This window comes from Xenopus laevis, chromosome 6L (genome assembly GCF_017654675.1).
Source record: "Xenopus laevis strain J_2021 chromosome 6L, Xenopus_laevis_v10.1, whole genome shotgun sequence".
Taxonomy (NCBI): Eukaryota; Metazoa; Chordata; class Amphibia; order Anura; family Pipidae; genus Xenopus; species Xenopus laevis.
This window is the reverse complement of record NC_054381.1, coordinates 76,834,579-76,860,497: the sequence shown is the minus strand read 5'-3', so window position 1 is coordinate 76,860,497 and position 25,919 is coordinate 76,834,579. Positions and strand designations below refer to the sequence as shown.

The window sequence follows — 25,919 nt, the reverse complement described above, 5'->3', positions numbered from 1 at the left end:
AGATGTGGCTCAGCGATGGGAGCATGTTTTGCCCCATCTTATGCCAACCTCTTCACGGGGTGGTTCGAGAAGTGCCACATCTTGCAGACAGTACACCTTTCAGGAACAATATTAAGTTATCACCGCTAAATAGATGATTTGATCATAATCTGAGAGGGTACAGAACAACAACTCCAGGTGTTTGTTGTAGTAACAACCAAAAAAATATTCAATTCACATACAAATGTGATGCAAAGAGTATAGACTTTTTGGACATACAATTCACATCACAAGATAATATGATACATACGGATCTATGCACAGGAAAAACATTAGTAGAAAATCTCTATTACACAGGGGACGTAAATGGAGTTATGGGACAGACTAATCTCAAGGGGATATGATACCAAATGTATAAAAACAGCTTATGATAGAGCAGTATCAAAAAATAGAATGGAACTACTTCAGACGCACTAAAAATGAAGATAAATGTAACACTAATAGAATGAGATATATAACAACTTATAGCATGGAAGCCAATGAGAGAGAGAAAATAATCCATAAACATTGGGCAATATTACATATGGACCCTATTCTGTCTACTATATATCTTAAAAAACCACAATTTGAATATAGACATAGCTACAACCTAAGAGACAGAATAGCACCAAGCATGCTACCAGACAAAAAAAAGTTCAGACCAATTGGCTGTGGTCTGTGACCAATTGGTAGTGGGAACTTACAAACGTGGGGCTAATATTTGTGAATGCTGTGGATTTATAAAAAGATCAGAACATTTTCAGAGTACTACAACACAAACGATATATAAGTGCAGAACATATGCCAATTGTAGAACACAAAATGTAATATATCCTGCTACATGCAAATGTGGACAACCGTATGTGGGAAAAACAACTAGGAGATTTAAGGATCGAGTGTTGGAACATTTGGCATGTATCAATAGACACAACATTTTATTTGCGATAGCAGAACATGTTATGAAAGCACATAATGCTAATGAGCAGTAAATATCATTTCAAGTTATAGAAACTGTGAAATTGGGGAAAAGGAAGGGGGATATAGATAAATCTTATCCAAGAAAGAACTCAAATGGATACTTACTTTAGATACTGTCGGCCACATGGCCTCAATAGAGAATGTGACATCAAGTATTATATGTAGGGATGCACCGAATCCACTATTTTGGATTTGGCCGATCCCCCGAATCCTTCGCGAGAGATTCAGCCGAATACCTAACCAAATCCGAATCCTAATTTGCATAGCAAATTAGGGGTGGGAAGGGGAACATTTTTTTACTTCTTGTTTTGTGACAAAAAGTCACACAATTTCCTTCCCTCTCCCTAATTTGCATATGCAAATTCGGATTCGGTTCTGCCAGGCAGAAGGATTCGGCCAAATCTGAATCCTGCTGAAAAAGGCAGAATCTTGGATTCGGTGCATCCCTAATTAAATGCAGTAATATGGATTAGACAAAGTACCGAGAGATGAAATAAGTTTAAAACAACATATCGGTATACTTGACATTGTGGACCAAGGTATTTAGGAGAATAGAATGTAACCTTGGATCAATTACTAACATTGTTTAACAGAAACTTAAATGATTAAGAATGAGATCAAATGATCATTTAATAAGCATTGAGAAATTAAATCTCAGGTATTGCTTATTATAGAGAATTGATACCAGAGATAATATAATAATAATAATAAAGTGTAGGGAACGCATCTCTAATAATTTATCATTAATTAATTTAACCATCTAAAAATCAATGAAATCTTTATTTATAATATACAGTGAAATAATGTATTTGTTCGACTCCTTGTAGTGCCTCAAGTTGATATACAGTATAACACATGAATAACAATATATGAAGATGGAGAGCTCAATAGATAGTGTTTTTAAAAAATTTATTTAAAGGAGTTATTAGTTCATAATACATTTTCATAAATCCTTAATATAATAAAATAATCGAAGCTAAGGTGATTATAGAACACATTGATTTTAGATAAGACACAATATGCTGATGTTTTTATTACACATTTTAGACACATACAGTTTTATACTATTACTTAGTTGCCAACTAACAAATTTTCCCTTTATGTGTTACAAGTATCAAAAAAGTAACAAAATGAACATCATAATGTAAATACTTCACACAGTTGCTATATTGGATGTAATTGTGTACTGATAAGTATATAACTACTTCACTAACTAAATATCACTAGCTAAATAATTCTCACATCAATTGTATAATTAATATTTAGTGATGTGCAAGTAATTTAAATCTTGAGCCACGTGACTAACACTGACTTGCCGAGTTTATAGGCAAGAAACGCGCAAGTCCAGAAGCACCCACTGCATAATATCTAAACCACCAAGTTTGTTTAAATAAAGCTGTTTTTCAAGATGAATACAAGCCTCTCTCTGTAGTCTGGAACAGCGCCCAACTGTGTGAGATTGTACTGTGTAAAGAGGGTTGAAATTTGGCCAACTGTTGCAGGTTAGGGTTGGGTGTGGGTCAGAATGGAGAAGTACACACCTCTACTGCTCCCGAAGATTCAGTGTTTTTGAACCAGAATCGCGCACAATAGTAGCATACAGGGCTAGAAGACGCGGGTATGGGTTGGGTGAGGGTTCTACAATGGCAACATTTTGCAGGTTAGGGTGGTGTGCAGGTTGAGTTTTTGCTGACCCGCACATCACTAATAACCTTGATAGATTACTGAAAGAAAACAAGAAGTGTGCAAGAAGCTTGTTACTCGCTTGCAAAGTTTTACGGTAGCTTTACTGTTAATGTAGTCCCTATAGGAGTTCTCAGGATGTTTTATTTAAACTCGTTTCAGAAGGCAGGGAAATGTAGGTTCATAGACTTGGGCATGACGCACAAGTGAAAAGACAGAATCTACTTTGTGCATCGTGTTAGGGCTAGTGTCAAGAGTTGTTTCGAAATGTTTGACGGTTTTTTTTTTATATATATTCTTTATTTTCCGTTTTTGAAATGTAAAGTACACACATATAACATCAAGAGTGATATGTAAGAGTTACATGCATACATAACTTGAGTGAATCGATCATGCATTATTACATTTTGCAAAGTAAGAATTCAGGTGTAGCCATAATCACCTATACAATTTCCATAGTAATGAGTGCAGAAAGTTTTAATCATATTCCTGTAAGTAGAGTTATGTATAAACGTTACGCATCAATAACAAGGGGAGGGGGGGGGGGGACACAGTTCCAATACAATACCATTGGTTTCCCTCTCGGCAAACGAGGGGGTATGCTAAACCCGAGCATATGACATCCTATTAATTATCTCAAGGTCACCCTTTGCTTTCCTGGGTATACATTGAGATGAACAGAAGAACAGATTACACATTCAACTGACAAGCATAGCAGTATATTCAGGGGTTTCTCTAAATACGATCCCTGTCGACCATGTGCGGACAAAGTTGTCCTGTGTTTTGTTTGAATAGGAGAGCAATTCTTCATTGCGCATAATAGAGTTAAGTTCCTTTATCCAGTCCCCAACAGGCGGGGTAAGACTTTGTTTCCAATATCTGGGAATAACTGATCTGGCCACCGTTAAGGCGAAAGCAATCAATGCCTTCCGCACAATAATGGTTTGTGGAGGAGGTATTGATAAGAGTGCCATCCCAGGGTCGATGGGGAGGTCTATAGCCGTCACCTTAGATATACATTTTATTATAGTAACCCAATAGTTTTGGATCATAGGACACTCCCACCACATATGTAGCATATCCCCCTTGTGTAAATTGCACCTCCAGCACATGTCGAGGAGTTCGGGAACATCTTATGAAGGACCACCGGGCAGCGATACCATCGGGACAGTATTTTATAATTTGTCTCCTGAGCTTTACAGGCCGTTGCCATTAGCTTAAAGCTAATATCCCACTCTTTCTCGGTTATTCTGCGCTTGATATCATCTGCCCATTTTGTGGTGTAACCAGGCAACTGTATCTGCTTAAGATTGTGAATGATATTGTATATCTGCGAAATGGCATGTTGTGGTGAGTCCTTAGCTAGACATAAATCATCAAATGGCGTCGTATCCGTTAACAACTTGGCCTTTTCGTAGTGTGTTTGGAACCAATGTACTAACTGGTGATGCATAAATTTAAAGGAAAAAGAGTCCACCGGCTCACTAACTATAGTGGTGAGAGGGGCTATGCCATTAGAACTTCTAACTGAGGTAAATGTCAAAGTGTTTATGACGGTTTTTATTCATCTTGGTCATTATATATTCAGTATAATAGTGTAAAGTTTAAAGTAGCTGCACTGGCAGAGTGATCTTGAAAATATTCCACTTCCAATCCATACAGTTTATTTCAGCAGACTAGAAGGGGAAATCCCTACCAGATTTTCTTTAAAGCAGAAGGAAAGGCTAAAATTAAGTAAGCTTTATCAGAAAGGTCTATATAAATACACCAGTAAGTAATGCTGCTCTGAGTCTTCTGTCAAAAGAAACACGGCATTTATTGCCTTTTATTGTGTGCACATGGGCTTCTGTATCAGACTTCCTGTTTTCAGCATAAACCTCCAGGACAGGGCTTGAGCATGCTCAGTTTGCTTCTCTCCCCCTCCCTCCTCCCATCCTTGCTGTAAGTGAGCAGGGAGAGACTCAGGCAGGAAGTGATGTCACACCAAGCTTATATGGCAGCTTCTATCCTAAATAAACGGAGACAGTGTCTAGAGCTGTTTACTCAGGTATGGTAAAGCATTCTGCAGAATAAATATAGCACTATTGTGGCTAATCTGTTGCCAATAAACAGTCTTTGAGCTTTTCTTCTCCTTTAATCTCCTTTAAGGAATTTGAATGGGAACAGGAGCAATAATGTATGGGAGGCTATTTAGTCTTGAAACATCTTACAATTTGTTTATTGGCTTACTGTGATTTTGTGATATCATTAAACAGAATGTTGTTTAGCTCAAATTTATTTAATTATGTTTTAACTTTGCTTTATTTTTGGAACAACGTGTAACTTAAGATGGAAGTATGCGATGCTGGTAAGTTTTATTTTTAAATTTAAAAAAACTTGTTTAATGTTAAACATCTTTTGATGTTTATGGAAACTTATTACACCTTTCAATTATTTTATATTTTGTTATGTCAAACTCTAGATTCTGTTACTTTTTGGTGAGAGGCAGTGATTGTTGCTTCATGATTTTAACAGCATACTATATTTTGAATGGAAAGGCTAGTTTACATATTACATGGTTACTTTGGGTCAAAAAAAATACAAAAGGTCATCAAGTTCAAACCTTCCAAATGCTACAGTGTCTATCCCTATCACACAAATGCACATTTATAAATTTATATACTGATACCTATACTACACTAACTGTAAATCACTATATCCTTGGATATTATGTTTGTTCACAAAGTTATCCAAGCCACTTTGAGGGCAAGTAAACCACTACCAAAAATGTAATCTGTGAACGGCCTTTCTTAAAAGAGAATTCAACCCTTAATTTAAAAAACCCTACCCCCCAACCCTACATATACCCTAGCCGCCACTCCTGGTAAATGCCCCTAACTCTTTACTTACACCTCGCTACAGATTCAGGGCATCAGAGTTCACGGGCACCATCTTCTTCTCTTCAAAATGAGAGAATTGTATTGGCTCATGCAAAGTTGGAGCAACATTCTGATTTCGCAGAAAGTGAAGGAAGAAGACCCGAAGATTACCGAAGTGCCAGAAGATGTCGCCCGTGAACTCTGATGCCCTAAATCTGCACTGAGGTGTAAGTAAATAGTTAGGGGCATTTACCAAGGGTAGTATCTAGGCTGGGGGTGAGCAGGGAGGGGGTCTATGAATTTTGTTGGGGATTTAGTTCTCCTTTAAATCTTTAAACACCTGCCACTTCAGTTGTTCAAAGGTTTAACAACTTAGGATTCCTTCTCCTCTATGGGAAAAAAGATTGTATCTGTAGTTACACTTCTCTGTACTCTTTCCATTTATTTTTCTAAAGGACTGGGACCCCAAACTTCACAACAGGATGAGGCCTTACCAGGGATCTATAGAGATGCAAAATGTTGTCACCATCCCTCAAATTAATGCCCATTTTATGAGACAGCACTACTTTAGTAGACACTGAGTGACTCTGTGTATTATACAACTCCCCAAATCATTCTCCATTCAATAATTCCCAGTAGAATGTTGCTTTATTTGGAAAGGATGATAGAGGAGGATATAATGATTACTATTTTTCATTTGCCAGCCTATTATCTAACATACCTTTTAATTAATACTGACTTTTCTTCTCAAAAATAAAGTTTTTTTTTTGTGGAAGCATATTTGCCACAAGCTTCATTTTTCAGGCAACTGCGTACATTGAAGATCTACTTTTCTACTTTAAGATATAGAAAGTAACCCCTATTGAGTGAGAAGTCTGGGGACACTCTCTTACAAGTGGTTGTGTCCAAGTTTTTGAATTGCCGTCTTCTCAGTCCTTTCAATCATGCTCTCTGACTCACTAGAGCAGATATTATGAGTATTATGAGTATGGGAGTCTGTACCCCAGGGTTGCCCCAAAGAAGTGAATGCATAACAAGCAGTTCTGGTAAAATTTTAGTAGTTCTTTGACCACCTAGATTTTTTTGGAAAACTAGCCTAGACTAAGGTCAGTAAACCTGAGATTTGTGGTACACATTTGCTTACTTAGATATACCTGGAACTACAAGATGATTATTGATTTCCATAACTAAATCTTAAACCAACAAGCATGTGACCATTACAATCTGGAAACCTTACTGTAGAGTCTGTAACCATTTACATCGAAAACAAGGGCAGCATTTATATCACTGATGCATTACCACATAATAATTTTGTCTTTTAAAGGGGTTGTTCACCTTTCAACACTTTTTTTCAATTCAGTTGTTTTCAGATAGTTCACCAGAAATACTTTTTCCATTTACTTTCTATTTTCTATGTGTGACCGTTTTTCTAATATTGAAGTGTAATGTTTCATTTTCCATCTTCTAAAGCAGCTCTGGGAGGGGGGGGTCACCGACCCTGTAAACTGTTCTAAATTGATATATTTAGTTGATACATTTCTTATCTTTGGCCCTGCTGAACAGAATCCATGAATTTCATTACATGCAGCTGGTAAAATTGTTCCTAATACTCCAGAGATGCTGCTGAAAATGTATCAACTAAATGTTGCAAAATTGTAACAGTTTAAAGTCTGGGCCTGAATTACTGAGCTGACAGATTCAATACCAGAACAGGAAAATTAAACTTACTACAACTACATGTCAAAGATAAACCAAAAATATGCATACCTCCACGTGTCCATTCACTCGGCCCACCAACTTTTTCTACAGTTCCCAATAGGCAAATGGCAATTTCAATTTCAGGCTCTCCCATTAGGCTCAGCCCCCAGAATATTCTTCAAACTGCTTTGTGCCCTCTTGGCAACCCTCAGGATCCAAGGCATCTCAGCCACAGCCTACCTAGACAATATTATGGTCACAGGCCTTTGCAACGAATACTGCGAAAATATGTGGAAATTTGAAATTAGTCTCTCCAACAACATGAACTCAATAATTTCTCCAAGGCATGCTAGTAAGTAAAAAAATATACTTTATTTACATCAATAGTTAAAAAACATGAAAAATATCCCCTCTAACGCCTAACGCGTTTCATGCTTACCCAGCACTTAGTCATAGGCAGAATCCAACTAGTCTCTTTTGCTCTGTTCCTTAAGTACTAGCACATGTAGTCCCTCCCCTTAGTAAAACCGTCAGGGGTACTACAGATGTACTTGATAAACTTGGCAAGATCGTGTGGCATGGAGAGTATAGTTGGGCCACACTTGATGTGGCCTCGCTCTACTCTTCTATTCCACATGATAAGGGACTGGAGGCTATTAAATTTCATTTGGATAGATACAGTAAATACACAGAAGAGTTGAAAGGTTTTCTCCTACAAGCTATTGGATTTCTATTGAAACATAACTATTTCCTGTTCAATGGCCAATACTATTTTCAAAAGTGTGGGACGGCCATGGGAGCTAAATTTGCTCCCTCCTTCGCCAACCTCTATATGGGGTGGTGGGAGGAAACCCACATGACAGCAACAAGTAATCAATATCTAAAATTCTGTATTCGTTATATTGACGATTTGCTCTGTATTTGGACAGGAGGAGAACAGAAGTTTAGAGAATTTGTGGAGGGTATTAACACCAATGATCTGAACCTAAGATTTACAGACACATTCTCTAAGGATGAAATAGAATTTTTGGATGTTAAACTGATGACTAAAGCTAACATTATACATACTACAATTTATCGGAAACCATGCAGTGGTATCACTCTGCTCCATGCACAGTCGTGCCACCCAAAGAGTCAAATAGCTGGGATCCCAATAGGACAGTTCCTGCGATTGCGCAGAAACTGCTCTACTTTGGGTGAATATAAAACCAAGGCGAACGAAATGAGGGACAGGTTTAAAGAAAGGGGGTACAATAATAGGTTAATCCAGAGGGCCTATACTAGAGCCGAAAACACTGATAGGGATATCCTTTTGGCCCCACAGAATAAAACATACAAGAAAGAATTTGGACAAAAAATCTCTTTTATTACACGATATAGTAGACAATATAAAAAAATTGTTAAAACGGTGAAAAAGTTTTTGCCCATACTTTATGCCGATAGCGATTTTTGTAGGATACTAATACCGGGAATAGGGTGTGTAGCAAGACATGCTTATACTCTTGGTGACTCATTGTCTCCGAGTCTATTCAAAGAGAAGAACAATAGCAAACAGGAGTTCTTGAGATACAGCGGTTGCTTTAAGTGTGGGCACAATCGCTGTGTTACATGTAAATACTTGAAAGTTTCTGGAGAATTCAATTCAACTGTGACTACAACTACATACAAAATCAAACAATATATCAATTGTTGCAGCAAGGGGATTGTTTACCTTATCACTTGTACTAAGTGTGGCAAACAATACGTGGGTTGCACTACTAGATCATTGAAAGAACGTATCAGGGAACATATCAATCAAGTGAGTAATATTAAATTGAGCAGCAAAACCAATGTCACTAGGCACTTTCAAGAATGTAATAACAGTAATTTACAGTATTTTTCCATACAAGGAATAGAACAAATTAAGACAGGCATTAGAGGGGGTGACCTCCTGAGGTATATTGATTTATTGGATTTTTCACCTACAAACCAGGTTGATGTGACTTGTTATATTTAACTATATATGCATGACTATTTTTTAATTATATTTCTGTATATGCCCTGTAACATGGATTATCTAACACATAGATCATTGTATCTGAATGAAGCCAGTAGTCCATTGGATGATATATGGCAATTGTAACATATGTTTGTGATTGGTTTTACTAAGGGGAGGGACTACATGTGCTAGTACTTAAGGAACAGAGCAAAAGAGACTAGTTGGATTCTGCCTATGACTAAGTGCTGGGTAAGCATGAAACGCATTAGGCGTTAGAGGGGATATTTTTCATGTTTTTTAACTATTGATGTAAATAAAGTATATTTTTTTACTTACTAGCGTGCCTTGGAGAAATTATTGAGTTTATGGTTTTACCTCTGTTTGGTCACTAGAGGTCTCCGGCATGCATACCAGTAACGTTTACTGATCCTGCTCCCAATTTGATTCTAATAGTCTCCAACAACATGGTTTGCTAATCAACCACAAAAAGAGTGTCCTTGAACGATGCAGAAGCTAGATAGATTGGTGTCTAGGATTATGCTTAGGAATTCTAACATTTACTTTCCCCTGGCCAAAGCTTTGTCCCTGCAAAGCAGACTCAGAGATCTCTTAAGGCATCCTCTCCTGATGGCACACATCATCTTCAGCCTCCTAGGGCACATGACATCTAGTGTCAGACCATTGCAATGTAACATCCTACAACATTGAAACAAAGATCATCAGAGTCTAATCAGCTAATCCACCTGACACCAGCATCTCTCACCCACTTACATTAGTGAACTTATTTACCCCATCTTCAGAAAAGGTAGAGAGTAGATTTGGCCAGTTCAGAAAGTCATTGTCACCAACTCAAACCTTGTAGGCTGGGGAGCAACATGGCCACTGAGAATTTGCCAAGGAGCATGGTCTCATCAAGAGGTCGAACTCCATATAAACATCTTGGAGCTGAGGGTGTTGTACAATGCACTGGCATATTGGTAACGAGGCCGGGTTTAAAAACTAGGAGGGTGCTCCCCACCCGCACCCAACCCACTCGCACATCCCCCACTCACAGCCCCACTGCTCATTTTCCTCAACTTCGCAACTCCTCATTTGCTGTCATTGGGGACTGGGTAGGTGGGAGATTCAAACAACTATCAAAATCTCCAAACACTTCCTGCCAAACAAACACATCAGGATTCAATCCAATAATTGAACAACAGCGGTGTACCTAAAGAGAAGGCACACACAACACATTGGCCCCTAAGGAAGTATTATGGGCTGGGCAGAAAGATTACAGATTTCCACAATTTCATTCCAATATTGGCAAGCAGACTTCTTAAGCAGAAATATACATTTCATCCAGGGCAATGGAAATGAAATCCGACACTATTTCACCAAATCACGGAGACGTGGGGAACACTTCTGGAGGAACGTCATTTATATAACATTTATGAAACCAATTAAGCTGTTCCTCTGGTAGTTGTAAGGCAACTATAGATCGTTACATGAAAGAATCCTTTAGAAAAAAAAAAGTACTTCCCTTTCCCATAAAAACATCAACAGGAGGATATAAGGACGGGTCCCTCCCACTGTTAAAGTGTGCTGCTGATTAGTAATGATACTAAGCACAGTTTTTAACCACAGTACTACATTCAGAAGTTAAAAAGATAAGATAACAACTGGATTTCAAATAGGTAACATTATTGAGCCACAGTTTTGGACTGTGCAGCCTCCAAGTAACCTTATAGTTCAACAATGCATGCACCAAGAGTGCAACCCGGAATTCAAACTTTCATGAAATTACCAATGTCCATAACCAGTATATATGGAGGAAGCTTATGAAATCATATTTGTCCCAGAGGTATTCATGTTATTGCTTCCATTATGAAGTTCTGTTCAGCTGCCAAATCTTCTGGAACTTTAATTATGGTTCGCTGAAATACTGGCGGTGTATTTGCCGTGTCATGCGGTTTAATCTGTACCTTCTGCCTTCTCAATATTCCTTACAGGGGCCCCTGCATCTTCTCATGAACAAATTATCTAACAGCTCTTTTGCCACCAAACAGGGCTTTCTCAAGGGGTTGTGTGTTGCAGGAAGTGACCTCCATGTTAAGCAGATCAGTTTCCAGGTCCTGGTCCTTACCATAGAAACCAATACCAAATTATCCATTTGGGAGTGGTGCTTGGTTTTTGCTGCTCACCCATAGGTTAGTTAGGGTTCTCTTCTTCTTCTCCGTCGACAGATTTTGACACAAACACTGACAGAAATGGTGTAGATACAGGAGGAGAAGAATGAGTTTTTAATTTATCCTGCCTCCAGAGAGGAGCAATTTAACCCAATTCGTCCTGCACTGACAGACGAACCTACTAGGATTTTCTAGTAAGAACAGCTTCCTATCTTTTAATGTTTTTTTAAATTTGGTGGATTATGCATTAAAAAGCATTTGAAATTTATGCTAGCTTCATTTTCTCTTTTAGACAAAAGTTCTTTGGATAAGTATACGAGCCTTGAAGATTATGTTTTAAGTCTAAAAAGGAAAGAACCATTAATTGGTAAGTCAGCAAATATTGTAAAGGGTAATGGCACACCTTGTGATTTGACTGGCATGTGGTGGAAAACCGTGTCAGTCAAAATAAGTCTATACACCTTTCACTGTTGCTATTCATTATTTGGAAGCTCCTTGACTCAAGACAGCATTTTTGAACAGGCTGTCTGTTCTCAAAACTCTGTGGGCTGTAAACACATTGCTACTCATTGTATAATGTTAGAAGAGGCACACAGAGATGCTTGGCCACCCTGCTGTATACCTATCTGTTATCATCCTCACAATGCCTTTGTTAAAACCTCCATGTAATGCTAATGTCTAACCTATATGCCTATTATTTTATCCCCTTCCCTTGTGCTCTTCTTAATACCAACTCAATTACTTACAAATCCACTTGAATTCACAATTGCTCTTAAATCTTTTCATCTCTTAACCTAACAAAGACCTGGCTCTAAATGTATAAGATGAACTGTAGCTCATCGACACTAATTGCTTAATTTGTAGTCCTGGAGGGTATCCTGTGTTGATACCCTAATCGAATTGCTCAAAGAAGGTTGGAGAGCAGGACAAATCCACGGCAGTAGTCTGAGACTGCAAAAAATCCTTTTATTGGGGAGGGAATATCCAAAATCACACTACATGTTTCTGGCTAGGCCCTTTATCAAGTGTGTGCATTCCAACCTTCTTTGAGAAAGACCTGGCTCACTATTGAGGTAGCTCTCTGTTAAGACTCTCTCTTCTTTCATACTCCCCGCTCTACTGGCCATGGGGGACAGTAGGCATTCTGCCAATTGCAACGTTAAGCTAATCTCTATACCTCCATCCTTCTTGCTTCTTTCTTTTGAAGTGCATGCACTTCAACCGTACCACCCTTTTTCTGCATGGGTGGCTCTGCCAAATCTTCTGCTACAATCCTTTCTGACTTCTACTGTGTTTTTTCCTATGTTCTGACTGCCCTGTATTATTTTGGGTTATTTCAGTTGTCATGTTGATAACCTTTCTCAGTCCTGGCCATCTCGATTTCTACATATAACCTACTCCTTTGATCACCAGCAGTGGACTAATTCAGCCACCCATAAGGATGATAATTTCCTAGATGTGTTCTTTACCACAAACCGTGATCCTTTACATCTTTGAGATCGTCATCTTATCTCTTTTTCTATCTCACACACTTCCCCTTCTGCTAACCCAAAAATCCTGATTCATGACACTGTTGCTATAATCGCTCTCTTTAGTTATAGCCTCTCCTCCTTCTGTGCTTCCTCTGATGGTGTTTATTTAAAGATAACTTTAATTTGAACAAAATAAAAAAAAGGTTTTACTGTACCCTTTAGTTGGCATAATTTTATAGTTTTTTGTTTACTACCTTATAGCAGTAATTTGATATGTGGATGTAGGGTTTCTTCTTCAAGGATGATCTGTTCATGAAGAAGGCTTTACTTTAGAATTCCTTACTTGTATATTATGCTATCCTTACAAGCCTAGGAAATTAATCCTTGTACACCTACCTAAACTATTACCTCTTTCATTTAGGTTTGCAGTATATTGTACAAATAAATTCAGATGTAAGTTCCCAGACAGCTTTTCAGTGTAATCTTTGTCTTAAAAAAGGACCATTATATTGCATAATACAACATCTCAAAAGCTTCAAACACAGATTGAACTATATTGTAAGTATAAAATCTTGCCACAGTTTTGTGACTTATACATTTTTGCAATGGCAAGTGTTCTTTTTCTTCCCACAGTACCTCACCAAAACTGTTCTGTCAAAAACTGTTCCTTTTTAACTTCAGTTTACTAAAGTTTACGATTTGTGTTAAAAAAAATCTTTTTTTACAGCGAAAAAAGTATATGCACATCCTGCCTTTGTATGGAAAAAATACTCCATTTTATGAACAAGAATTAATCTTGAGAGAACGGGCAAAGGAAATTGAGCAAAGCGAAGGGTCAGATAAAATGAAGGTAAGTGGTACCTTAACGGTACAGTATCATTCACAGGAAGAATTTTTTTTTCACCAATGCAGTGCAAGAGCTATCTGCCTTCCACACACTATCAAGCAAAGTGTTTCTTGTGTGTTTAATGTCATTAACTGTAGCTTGACTGCCAGCATGGAAGTTGCATCACATGTGACCAGCACAAAAATGTAAAGCTTTCATTGCAAAGTTTACTTTTTTTTTGTTTCAATATTTCTTTATTGCAGATATTCAATAATTACATCTCAGTGCATTAATATAGGATGTACATTTAAACAGCCGTTGAAGATATCAGATCATAGTTAAACATAATACATACAATTTAATTGTTCGACTCATTGGTGAGTGCTATATGCTACCGAGAATGTAAAAATATTGATAAACAAGGTAATCCAAAAAAATTTTAACAGGGGTTAGGTGGGATAGGAAAAGAAAAGAGGAATAGAAAAGGGCAGTGAGAAGAGACGAAGAGAAAGGCAGAAGAGAAAAAAAAAAGGAAAAGGGGGGGGAGAGGATTTCTTCCATACACTGCACCAAGCATTATACAAACAAATTATCAGTGAGGTTATACCATAGGACTCCGGTCCTGTTTCTTTATATGGCCTACTAGTAGGCTAAAACATTACGGTCAAATCTCTCTGGGTAGTGGTATTGAATCCATGGATCCCAAACTTTCGTGAATTGTTCCTGTTTATCTTGCGATATGCTAGTGAGTTTTTCCATAAGGAAGACAACATCTATTCTGTTTTTGACTTCTGAGAAGGCCAAATGTGGAGTTAGCCAAGCTTTTGCAATAGTTTGCTTAGTTGCAGTGAAAAAATGTGTGATAGTTTATAGTGCGGTTTATACAATGCCTCTATTGGTTTGTTCAGTAATGCTTCCACTGGGCATTTAGGTATGTTTACTTGTAATACTGTATATATTAATTCGTAAACTCTAGTCCATAAGCGTTGTACCCTATTACACTGCCAAAATATATGCAGCATAGTGCCTAGTGTGGCACATCCTCGAAAACAACTAGGATTAGCTCCCTGTTTCCATTTGGCTATGCGAGTAGGTACCAAGTACCATCTACTTAAGATCTTATATGAGGTTTCTTGCGCCAATATATTAACTGAAGTATACATTGTGTTTGTGAAAATTGTTTGCCAAGTGTGCTCATCCATATCCAGTGACAATTCTGCTGTCCAATTTTTAACATATGTTAGGGATACTATAGGTTGTGAAGTAGTATATTGTCTGTATAGGTAACTGAGAGATCCTTTCATCTGGGGACGATGCAAACATAGTGCTTCAAAGAATGTAAGAGGGGAAAATGAAAATTGCTTCTCTAGAGTAGTTAAGAAATGCCGTATTTGATTATAGCGGTATTGTTCTTGATCAGGAATGGCATATCTGTCTTGTAAGACAGTCCAGCTTATAACTTTACTATGCAATAAATAGTGGCGAATATGTGTAAGTCCTTTATCTACCCACCAATTGAATTGCCTAGGTTCCAGGCCCGGTGGAAAGTCTGGATTATTAAACAAAGGTGCTAAGGGTTTATTTTTCGACAACCAGTGAGGTTTAGAGGTTACAGCGTGCCATATAGTCAAGGTATGCTTTACAGTAGGAAAGTTCTTAGCAGATTGTGGTACATTAGGAATCCATAAGGTATCCCCAAGGAAACTGCATTGACAAATGTCCTGTTCAATCAGTATCCATTTCGGTGGTTGTGAAAGAACAAACCAATGCAACATCTGTGATATCTGTGCAGCCATATAATATTCATGAAAGTTTGGGACACTCAATCCACCCATTGACCTATGTCTATACAATATTGCTTTAGCTATTCTTGGTCGTTTAGCACACCAGATAAACTTAAGGCATGCATTTTGTAACCTGGTTAATAAATCAACTGGCGGTGGGACAGGAAGGGTACGAAACAGGTACAATATACGGGGTAATATGCTCATTTTTATGATGTTAATTCTACCAAACCATGAGATCAAAAAACTAGTCATCCACTAATTTCTTGATAAGGTTTTTGTAATTATTTATACCTAACGTGTGATATGAATCTGTAATACGTACCCCTAAGTATTTTATTGAAGTTTGTACCCATTCAAAATCAAATTTCAATTCTAAAAGTTTCTTCATAGCAGGTGAGATATTTAGCGGTAGTGTCTCAGATTTAATTACATTAATTTTAAGCCCAGAAAGCAATTGAAATTTGTCCATGATATTAAATAGGTTCGGCAATGAAATCAATGGCTTGGAAATAGTAAGCAACAAGTCATCAGCATATAAACAGCATTTTTATTCCTGTTGTGCTATAGAGATACCCGATACATCTACATTATGCCTTATCCATGCTGCCACAAATTCCATTGTCATAACAAACAAGATTGGCGACAGTGGGCATCCCTGCCGCGTACCCCTCTCTATTACAATTGGAGTAGAAAGAAAGCCACAAAACTTTATTTGTGCCGTAGGGAAGTTGTACAATGCCTTAATATGTGACAAAAAAGTCAGAGGGAACCCATATCTATTCAGGGCATATTTAAGAAAATCCCATGACAGTGAGTCAAAAGCTTTTTCTATATCCAGAGAGAGGAGCACTGCGGTGTGCCCCTCTCTCTGGCCCAATGCACTAAATCAATAACCCTATGAATGTTATCTGTTGGCTGTCTACCAGGCACAAAACCTGCTTGGTCTCTATTTAGTAAGGTATTTAAAAACACATTGATACGCCTGGCCAGAATTTTCCCTATGAGTTTGATATCATGGTTTAATATTGTAATTGGTCTATGGTTTTCAGCTAAATTGCTATCTTTGTTTGGTTTTGGTATGGCTGTTATAAATGCTCTAAGAGAATCAGAAGTGTATTGCTGACCAGTTCCTATGAAATTAAACATATTAGTAATATGAGGTATCAAGACTTTGGAGAAATGTTTATAATAAGGGGCTGTAAGCCCATCCTGCCCTGGTGCTTTTTGTGATTTCAAAGATTTTATGGCCCACTGGACTAAGTCCATTGCAATAGGTTGTTCCATAGAAGCTATCTGATCATCTTAGTTAAAGTGGGAATCGCTATATCTCGGAAGATTGAGTCTGCTTTCTGTTTATTAAATATAGTTTGGTTCTTATAAAGTTGTGAATAGTAATCCTTAAATGTTTCAGCAATCTTTAAAAGGATTAGCTGTAATAGCGCCCGATTTGGTAAGTAAGCTATACGTAGAAGGACCTCTCTGCATATTTCTTAGTTTATTGGCTAACAACATATCAATTTTATTAGCCTTAGTATACAATTTTTGTCTCATCCATTGAAGTTGTTTTTCAACATCTTCCAAAAGGATTAAATTGAGTTCTGTTTTGAGTTGTCGAATACTTTTAAACAATCTATTATTATGATTAGTTCTGTACTCTTAACTCAGTTTGTTCCAATTGCTGTGTTAATTTATTCACTTTTATAGTTTTTTCCCCCTCTTCCTTTTTGAACAAATTTTAATAATAATACCCCTGATGTAGGTTTTATGAGCTTCCCAAAGTATTGATTCACTAACATCAGAAGTATTATTAATTTCAAAATAGGAAATTAATTCCTGTTCAATTTGGGAACAAACTTGTGGGTTTGTAAGGATGGCTTCATTCAACCTCCATATTGGAGCATGTCTCAGAGAATCTAAATTGTGTAGAATAACTTTCACTGGATTGTGGTTTGACCAAGAGCATACAGGGATTGTTGCAGAGATTATTTTTGGCAAAAGTGGGAGACCAAGTAAGACATAGTCAATTCTGGAGTATGTCTTATTAGGGTTCGAATGGAAGGTATAATCGCTTTTAAAGGGATTACGCTCTCTCCATGCATCAGCAAGTCCCATATCTTTTAATTTAGTTTGTAATACTTTTGAAATAGATTCAGAATATTTCTTAAGTGGATTCATAGGATCATAACGATCCTTATTAGCAATCAAAGTAGTGTTCAAATCACCTCCTATTATAACTTGTCCTCTGTTGTGTATGGACAAAGATGTAAAAAGCTATTATAGAATATATGTTGGTGATCATTCGGGCTACATACTGATGCTAAGGTGTAGAGCTTCTCCCCAATAAGACAAACAATAATGACAAAATGCCCTTGTGGGTCGGGCACACACTTTAACAATATAAATGGTACATTTTTGTTAATAAAGATTCCCACTCCCTTCTGTTTCTTCTCCGCCGTGGCCAAAAAAACGTGGGAATTGACTGTGAAAATAATTAGGAATTGAAGTTCTGGAAAAATGTGTTTACTGCAAAAAAAAGTATTTGTATTCCCATAGATTTATAATAGCGAAAGGCCATAGAATGTTTTTGAGGGCTATTAAGTCCCTTGACATTATGTGTCAAAAAAACCGCCATTGTGGTACAGTGAAAAAAAAACTCTTCAGGTAGTCATGCCATTCCCAGAGTAACATTAGGCATTGAGCCAGCAAGGAATAAAGTGAATCCAATGTAAAGTTTACTTTTTTAATGCGTCTGGACACTTGTTTATAACCATGACCTTGCTTGAGACACTGCAAATGTTTTCTGGAAAGCTCTTGGCTACCAGCCACATTCTTAGAAGCAATATTGTACTAATCCTAAAACCTGCAAACAAAACTAACAAATGCAGTTCCTACCAACCTATATTATTTTTATACACTAACATAATGCTATCCTGCATACTTTCACCTGAACCAAACAATGCTCAAGCTTTTTTTTTCAGGGTATGGGATAGGTTTTAGGGAATGCTTAGGGCTAGATGTTTTCTACATAGGGGCCTTTCCATAAGCAAATACCCTAAGGCTTCCTGAAACATTAAAAAAATGGGATTATTTTACAGTCAAAATTGATTTATGCTAAAATCAAATGTGGTCACATTATGGAGCAAAATCAAATAAATCTAAAAGAAAGATTCAATACTGTATGATATTACTTTGCTCTATTTGTAGTGATTATGAGTTTCCAAATACTAGATCTCATACCCATGCTTCATATGAATGCTCACAGATTATATTTAACTATAATGTTGAATCTATTTAAAGAAATCATTTTCTTGTTTCTTAGATTAGCTTCACGACCATAACCACTGGAGTTTACAAAGATGGTAAGTTATTTACTCAAATTTTAAAGCAAAAGGGAAGAAGCAATTAAAAAGTATAGTTTTCTGCACATAATTATTTATTTGCTGGTGGTTATATAGGACAGACATATTTTCACAAAGCTTTATAGCATTTATCACATCTGTCCCTGCCCCAGTGGAGCTTACACTCTTATCACAAGTGGGGTCTGTTTTATCAGGATTCATTTAACCCAGATGTATGATTTTGTGGGAGGGAACTAGTGGAAACCCATGCAGAGTCAGGGAGAAAATACTAGCTTCATGTAAATTGTGCCCTGACTGGAATGAAACTCAGGACTCTAGCACTGCAAGGCAGCAATACTACCTACTGAGCAACTGTGCTGCCCCATAATATGTATCAACCCATGAAACCCAATCAACTCGAGAAGTGATATAATTATAATGATAAATGTATATACATAAAAGGAATGCTTTTCTTTTGTCCCCTATTCATTAGCTTCCAATGCAGTTAGTATATGCATCTTTTGTCATAATAAATAGAAAAAATACTGTAAACAAATTCTGTTTTTTTTTTAAAGGTTTTTATTTTGCATTATATAACAATAAGCAAACAAACATTAAAACGTGCATGGTTCCATCTCATTATAGTTATTACAGTACGGCATTTTTGAATCCTACACATTCGTAAACATTTTGGTTCAGTTATGATTCTGTATCTGTTACCTCTGGACCGCTTGAACAATGAGTATGTGTAGCTATGCTGCTACTAGCTTGTCATCTCTGACATTAAGACTCCTTTGTGGCTTCCAGCCAGTCTCGCCACACCAGATCATATTTCTGGAGACAAGCTCTTGCAGTATAGGTAAGCTGTATTAGGGGGAGTGTTGCTTTTAGCAAGTTCAACCAGCCATTAAGTGTGGGGGATTAGGGGAACATCCAATTTCAAAGGACAATAGTTGTTGGGGGTCCCTAATATGTTTATGTGCTGGGGGTTGCTATCCATAGGAGAGGATGAGGCATATGCATTTAAGGGTATTTCTTAATATGACATAAGCTTTTTTGACATAAGTGATATCCTCGCAATGAGCACCAGCCATTTGGTTTTTTTTTTGTGCCACCACCAGAGATTATATTATATTCATTGGACATATTTTGTCTCACTGGTTCCATACAGACCCAATATCAAGACTGTGTTACCTGGGGGTTAACTGCCATTTAAAGATGTGTATGGTAGTACTGCTCTGCCAGCCAAGTACAAGAGTGTGTAGAATTTGAGTTTATATATGATTAATTGGGTTAATAACCCAAAATAAGCAACACATCAAGTAAGTTGCATAATATATTTAGGCCTTATCTTGATCTCTTTGGAAATTTAATACCTGTATATTTCTAGCAGTATGCTGCTTGATGCATATTATAGACTACCATTTTATGCCATGCTTTATTCAAGGCAGCTTTGATATAAATACACTTCTGCAACAAATTTTGAAAGATGTTTAGGTCAGCTCTTTGGTTTTAAAAGGATGAGAGGGAACTCCAAGGTAAAAGAACAAATGTATCGGCACAACGTGGCGATTCCAAGTGGAACATAATTTATAAGGAAAGGCCAGGGTTTGGTATCTTTGAATACAGAGACTGGAACTCTTAAGGTAGCCTTTATGTAGTAGCAACATTGACAGTTTAGTGGAATGTACCTTCACGTCACAGCATGTCTTGGCTAAGAGAGTACATTTTTGTTGGGCATTAGCTAGCACTGAAAGAGGATCTTTTCCCCCAATATTTTTTTTTTTTTTTTTGGCATATTGATAGAAAATTTTATTCTAAGCAAATTTTAGATTTAAATTTTCTAAATATGTTCTTGAAATAGTGTAAGTCTGTTCTCATCTGATTAATAGTTGGTTCCTGTTACATTGTTTCAAGAGGCAAATAGTACAGAGAATATAAACAACCAGATAAACAAAGGTTTTGATAGCAATTTACAAATAACTTTTTGAGGAAGAATTTTTTTAAAGAATAATGGGCTGTTTTTACACTAAATGACACTAAACACTAATTTTCCAGATTTTTGGAAATTCAATCTGATAAGACATCAAAAGTAAGTTTTCAGTATTTTAAATACATTTTTATTTCATGTGTTTATAGGAAATAGTTCCCCATTTTTTGCTTTTATTATATATTTTTTTAAAAAAAAACCCTGTTAATATTTGTCTCTGCATTTGTCCCTTAAAGGAAGTAGGCTAGAAATGTTTTACATCATGTTTTAGCTTCTATATCAGCCCAAGGTAACCACAGCCTTTTAGCAGTGAATATCTGTGGCTGAAGATGCCCCAGTAACTCCTCATCTTCTTTTCTGCTGATGCACTGCACATGCTCTGTGCTGCTGTCAGTTACTGAGCTTAGGGCCTGACTCAAAATATACAGTACACATTGAATACAAATGTTTCAAAAATATAAGGCTGTTTCTGTGCCCATACTTAACCATTGCAGGTCTACTCTTAGTGATGTCCCATTATGATCTACAGCCATAAAAGCATTGTTGGCATTCTGTTCCATGGAAAATATTATTTAAATATTGATTTATGAGAAAATGTATATTGCTATATTAAACAAATAATTATTTCTTATGTAACAATAACATAAGAAATATCTGAATGAAAAGCATGAAATAGGAGGGTAATTTAGACAAGCTAAGGGTCTACTGGTAGATCCAGTCTACCTTTTGGGCACCCTTGAACTAGAATCCAAATGTAGTGATCTGCCCTGTAGCATCAGCTTATATTACAGGCTAACCTCATTTTCGGCTTGATAACGACCCCTAAGCTTAGCTTCTCAACAGCTGCTCAGAGTAGAAAGTCAAAAGGGAGCACTCCCCCTCTCTCACCTGCACGTGTAAATTCAGCAAACCTGTGTGCTTGCACGCAGCATGCCCCCGGTCCAGGCCAATATCACGTAGAAACAAAACAGAAGTTGCGGAGCATAGCGGCAGCTGAATCATAAAATCTTCATTTATTGGAAATGATTAAAAGCATAAATATCATAGCAGTGACTTGTACCCCTACGCTTAAGCATAGGGTTACAAGTCACTGCTATGATAGTTATGCTTTTAATCATTTCCAATAAATGAAGATTTTATGATTCAGCTGCCGATATGCTCCGCAACTTCTGTTTTGTTTCAACAGCTGCTCAGAGCCCACTCAGTGTCGCAGACACTTCCCAATATGGTGACCCCCTGTGACAGGTTTCAAATCCTGGATCATTGCTGCTGAATGAAGCAAAACTTTAGGCCATAATAATTATTAGGGTTTTGTTCTCCTTTAAACTAGTTGTACATTTAAGACCCATTTGTTTGACAAGGTCACCAAATGAGCGAACCTTTCCCAAGTATATGGTTTTATTCAAGACATATGTTCTATCCTACTTTAACATTTTGATATTTTCTTTTTTAGGATAAGTGCTTTGAACGAAAACGTAAGTATCATACTATTGTAGCTTAGAAGTACACCGTAATATAGTAAGTAAGGTTAAATATAGACACGCATCCATCAAGTTCAACCCTTTAAGTCCACCTGCCTAACTGCTAGTTCATCCAGAGGAAGGCAAAAAAACCCATTTGAAGCCTCTCCTCAAAGGGGTAAAAAATTCCTTCCTATCTCCAAGATGGTAATCGGACCGGTCCATGGATCAACTTGTTCTATGAGCTATCTTTCATAACCCTGTATTCATTTGCTAAAAAGCCGTCCAACCCCTTCTTAAAGCTATCTAATGTATCAGCCAGTACTGCTGATTCAGGGAAAGAATTCCACATCCTGAGGGACCCCACTAAGAACCTTACTACTAGTAAAGAATGTACCATTAACAACCACCCTCTGTACCTTATGCTGTAGCCAGTTTCCTATCCATGTGCAAACGACTTCATTAAAGGGATAATGTCATGGGAAAACATGTTTTTTTCAACAAAAAAAAAGTTAATAGTGCTATTCCAGCAGACTTCTGCACTGAAATCCAATTCTCAAAAGAGCAAACAGATTTTTTTTATATTCAATTTTGAAATCTGACATGGGGCTAGAGATATTGTCAGTTTCCCAGCTGCCCCCAGTCATGTGACTTGTGCCTGCGCTTAAAGGGGTTGTTCACCTTCCAAACACTTTTTTCAATTTAGTTGTTTTTAGATTGTTCCCTAGAAATAATGACCTTTTCCAATTACTTTCCATTATTTATTTTTTAAGTTTTTTCCAAAATCTAAGTTTAAAGTTGAATGTTCATGTCTCTGGTGTTTGAGTCTGACAGCTCAGTAATCCAGGTGCAGATTCTGAACTGTTACAATTTTGCAACATTTAGTTGATACATCTCTCAGCAGCATCTCTGGAGTATTAGCAACAATTGTATCAATTCTAACAGCTGCCTGTAATGAAACCCAGAGATTCTGCTCAGCAGGGACAAAGATAAGAAATGTATCAACTAAATGTATCAATTTAGAACAGTTTACAGGATCGGCGACCCCCCCTCCCAGAGCTGCTTCAGAAGGAGAGAAATGACACTTTATACTTCAATATTAGAAAAACCGTGACACATAGAAAATAGAAAGTCATTGGAAAAAGTCGTTATTTCTGGTGATCTATCTGATAACAACTAGTTGTTTGAAGGTGAACAACCCCTTTAAGGATGGAATTACTTTCTGGCAGGCTGTTATCTCTCCTACTTAATGTAACTGAAGGAGTCTCAGTGGGACTTGGCTTTTACTATTGAGTGTTGTTCTTAAATCTACTAGGGAGCTGTTAACTTGTGTTAGGGAACTGCTATCTGGCTACCTTCCCATTGCTCTTTTGTTAGGCTGTTGGAGGAGGAAGGGAGGGGGTGATATCACTCCAACTTACAGTGACTGAAGTTTATCAGAGCACAAGTCACATGACTGGGGGCAGCTGGAAAACTGACAATATGTCTAGCCCCATGTCAGATTACAAAATTGAATATAAAAAAAATCAGTTTGCTCTTTTGAAAAATGGATTTCAGTGCGGAATTCTGCTGGAGCAGTACTATTAACTGATGCGTTTTGAAAAAAACATGTTTTCTCATGACAGTATCCTTTTAAGCCCAACAGACCTTAGTTCAGAAAGCAGTCGTTGTGGGGCTCAAACGCTTTGGCAACATCCAATAGATCATATCTCCTGCTCCCCCACTGTCCAGCATCATACTTAGCAATCAAATTTGTCTGACATAACCTATCCTTCATAAAGCCATGCTGATTGCTGCTCATAATGCCATTCACTAGGACAAATAATTTTGTCAAATAATTTGCCCACCACAGACTAACTTACTATCCTACAATTGCCAGGCTGATATCGCAATCCCTTTTTAAATATTGGAATGACTTCAGCTTCCCTCCGATCCATAGGTACCATACCAGATGAAAGCGAGTCTGAGAAAATCAGAAATAGATGCCAGTCTAAAAATGAACTAAGCTCTCTTAGAACCAGATGGCTCTCTTAGAACTAAGCTCTATTAGAACCAGATGGCCCCTCAGCAACCTGTGCCATAAAGTTTATAAACTTGTTTTCATTAACTATACTGGTAGTACTGTAGTTCCTGTCAATATCTGGGTAATTAAAATCACCCATTATCATTACTTTCCCCAAACTAACAGCCTTTTCTATTTGCATCAGAAACGTAGCCTCCTCCTCCTCCTCTCTTACATTAGGCTTCTATAACATACTAATTATTAACATACTAAAATTAATTTGCTGGACTCTTTCCAATCAGTGAAGAGCTGCACCCATAAGACTTCACCCTCCTCTTTTTCTAACATCACCTCCTCCTTTATATTAGCTTTTAAACTATGCCTAACAAACAGATATAACCCTCCCTCTTTTCTTTTGCCTTTGTCTTTCCAAAACAATGTATAGCCAATAATATTAACTGCACCTCCAGCTCTCCAATTTTACTAGACTCCTTGCATTTGAAAACATACATTTAGCAACAGATTTATTAAGCATCAAGTTGTATTTTCCATGGAAAATAAGTGTTTTCAAGGTTATTTTATGGCCAAAAATAGATTTTTGGGGTAAAAAAAACCAAAAAACCCTTTGCTCCACTGAAAATACACCATCTTAAATCTGTTGAGGTCATGTAAGAGTCAATGGCAAAGGTCCATTGAACCATTTGAAGATGTTCGAGTTTCATTCAGTGGGTTTCGCTTGAAAACTCGCATAGCTCTAAAATTCTACCTTTGATAAATAACCCCCTTAATACTGGAACCAGTGTGAGAATTTTCCAATACAACATGTGGTCCTCCAATACAACATGTGGTCCTCCAATGCAACATGTGGTCCTCCAATGCAACATGTGGTCCTCCAATGCAACATGTGGTCCTCCAATGCAACATGTGGTCCTCCAATACAACTGTAATGGAAAGCAAGGAACTTACCCCACGGGACGTCCAAGATGGCGACCTCCTGCTCCACCATGCGGTCCTTCCTGGTCGCAATATGGCCGCGTCAGAAACGTGTCGCCCCAGGATTGGTCGCCGGCGACGGAATGGACGCCGGCGTCAGAATGTGCGTCGGCGTCAGGACGTCAACGTGAGGACGCCGGCGTCAGCGTCATGACGTCACAGCGTCAAGTTTTGGCGCCAACTTTGGACTATTTAGTCTCATTTTCCCTTTGTGTCCTTGCCCAATTATAGGTCTATTTCGTATAGTTCCTGGGTGTGATTCTGCTATTACTGATTATCTGTGTACCGACTTCTTGCCTGTTTAAACGATTCTGATCCTTGCCGCCTGTATTGACCATTTGCCTGCTTACGACTATTCTTCTGATAAATCCTTTTGTACCGCGAACTTGGTGTTGTGTCTCCTCCTTGGTCCTCACTACCACTGAGCCTTCGGGCCGTGACAGTATAATTGGGCCATGGACCCCTCTGAGGAGCCTCAAGTTCCAACTGATGTCGGCAGAGCCGTTCGTGGATTAGCGTCCCGCATGCAGTCCTATGAAGCCCAGCAATCCCACTTCGGCCAGGCACTTGAAGCAATCCTGGAGAAATTGTCTGCCTTATCTCCTGCGGCCCCAGTCCCTATGCCGGTTCCTGTAACTCCGCTCCAAGTTTCCGAGCCTCGCATTCCTGC

At 37.7% G+C, this 25,919-nt stretch overlaps 1 protein-coding gene across 7 annotated transcripts in view; it reads left to right on the top strand.

The window, feature by feature from the left end:
- LOC108719053 overlaps nt 1-25,919 on the top strand; it is a 121,589-nt gene that overhangs the window by 32,777 nt on the left and 62,893 nt on the right. For 3 of the 7 annotated variants that reach the window (XM_041566205.1, XM_041566203.1, XM_041566204.1), the window contains 7 exons: nt 5,008-5,026; nt 11,674-11,748; nt 13,275-13,411; nt 13,581-13,703; nt 18,786-18,825; nt 20,863-20,896; nt 22,248-22,269. In XM_041566205.1, coding sequence (XP_041422139.1) covers nt 5,008-5,026; nt 11,674-11,748; nt 13,275-13,411; nt 13,581-13,703; nt 18,786-18,825; nt 20,863-20,896; nt 22,248-22,269 — 450 coding nt within the window. Of the gene's footprint in view, nt 1-5,007; nt 5,027-11,438; nt 11,576-11,673; nt 11,749-13,274; nt 13,412-13,580; nt 13,704-18,785; nt 18,826-20,862; nt 20,897-22,247; nt 22,270-25,919 lie in introns of those variants that run through there. The other 4 variants (XM_041566207.1, XM_041566208.1, XM_041566209.1 and 1 more) reach the window with 4 other exon arrangements.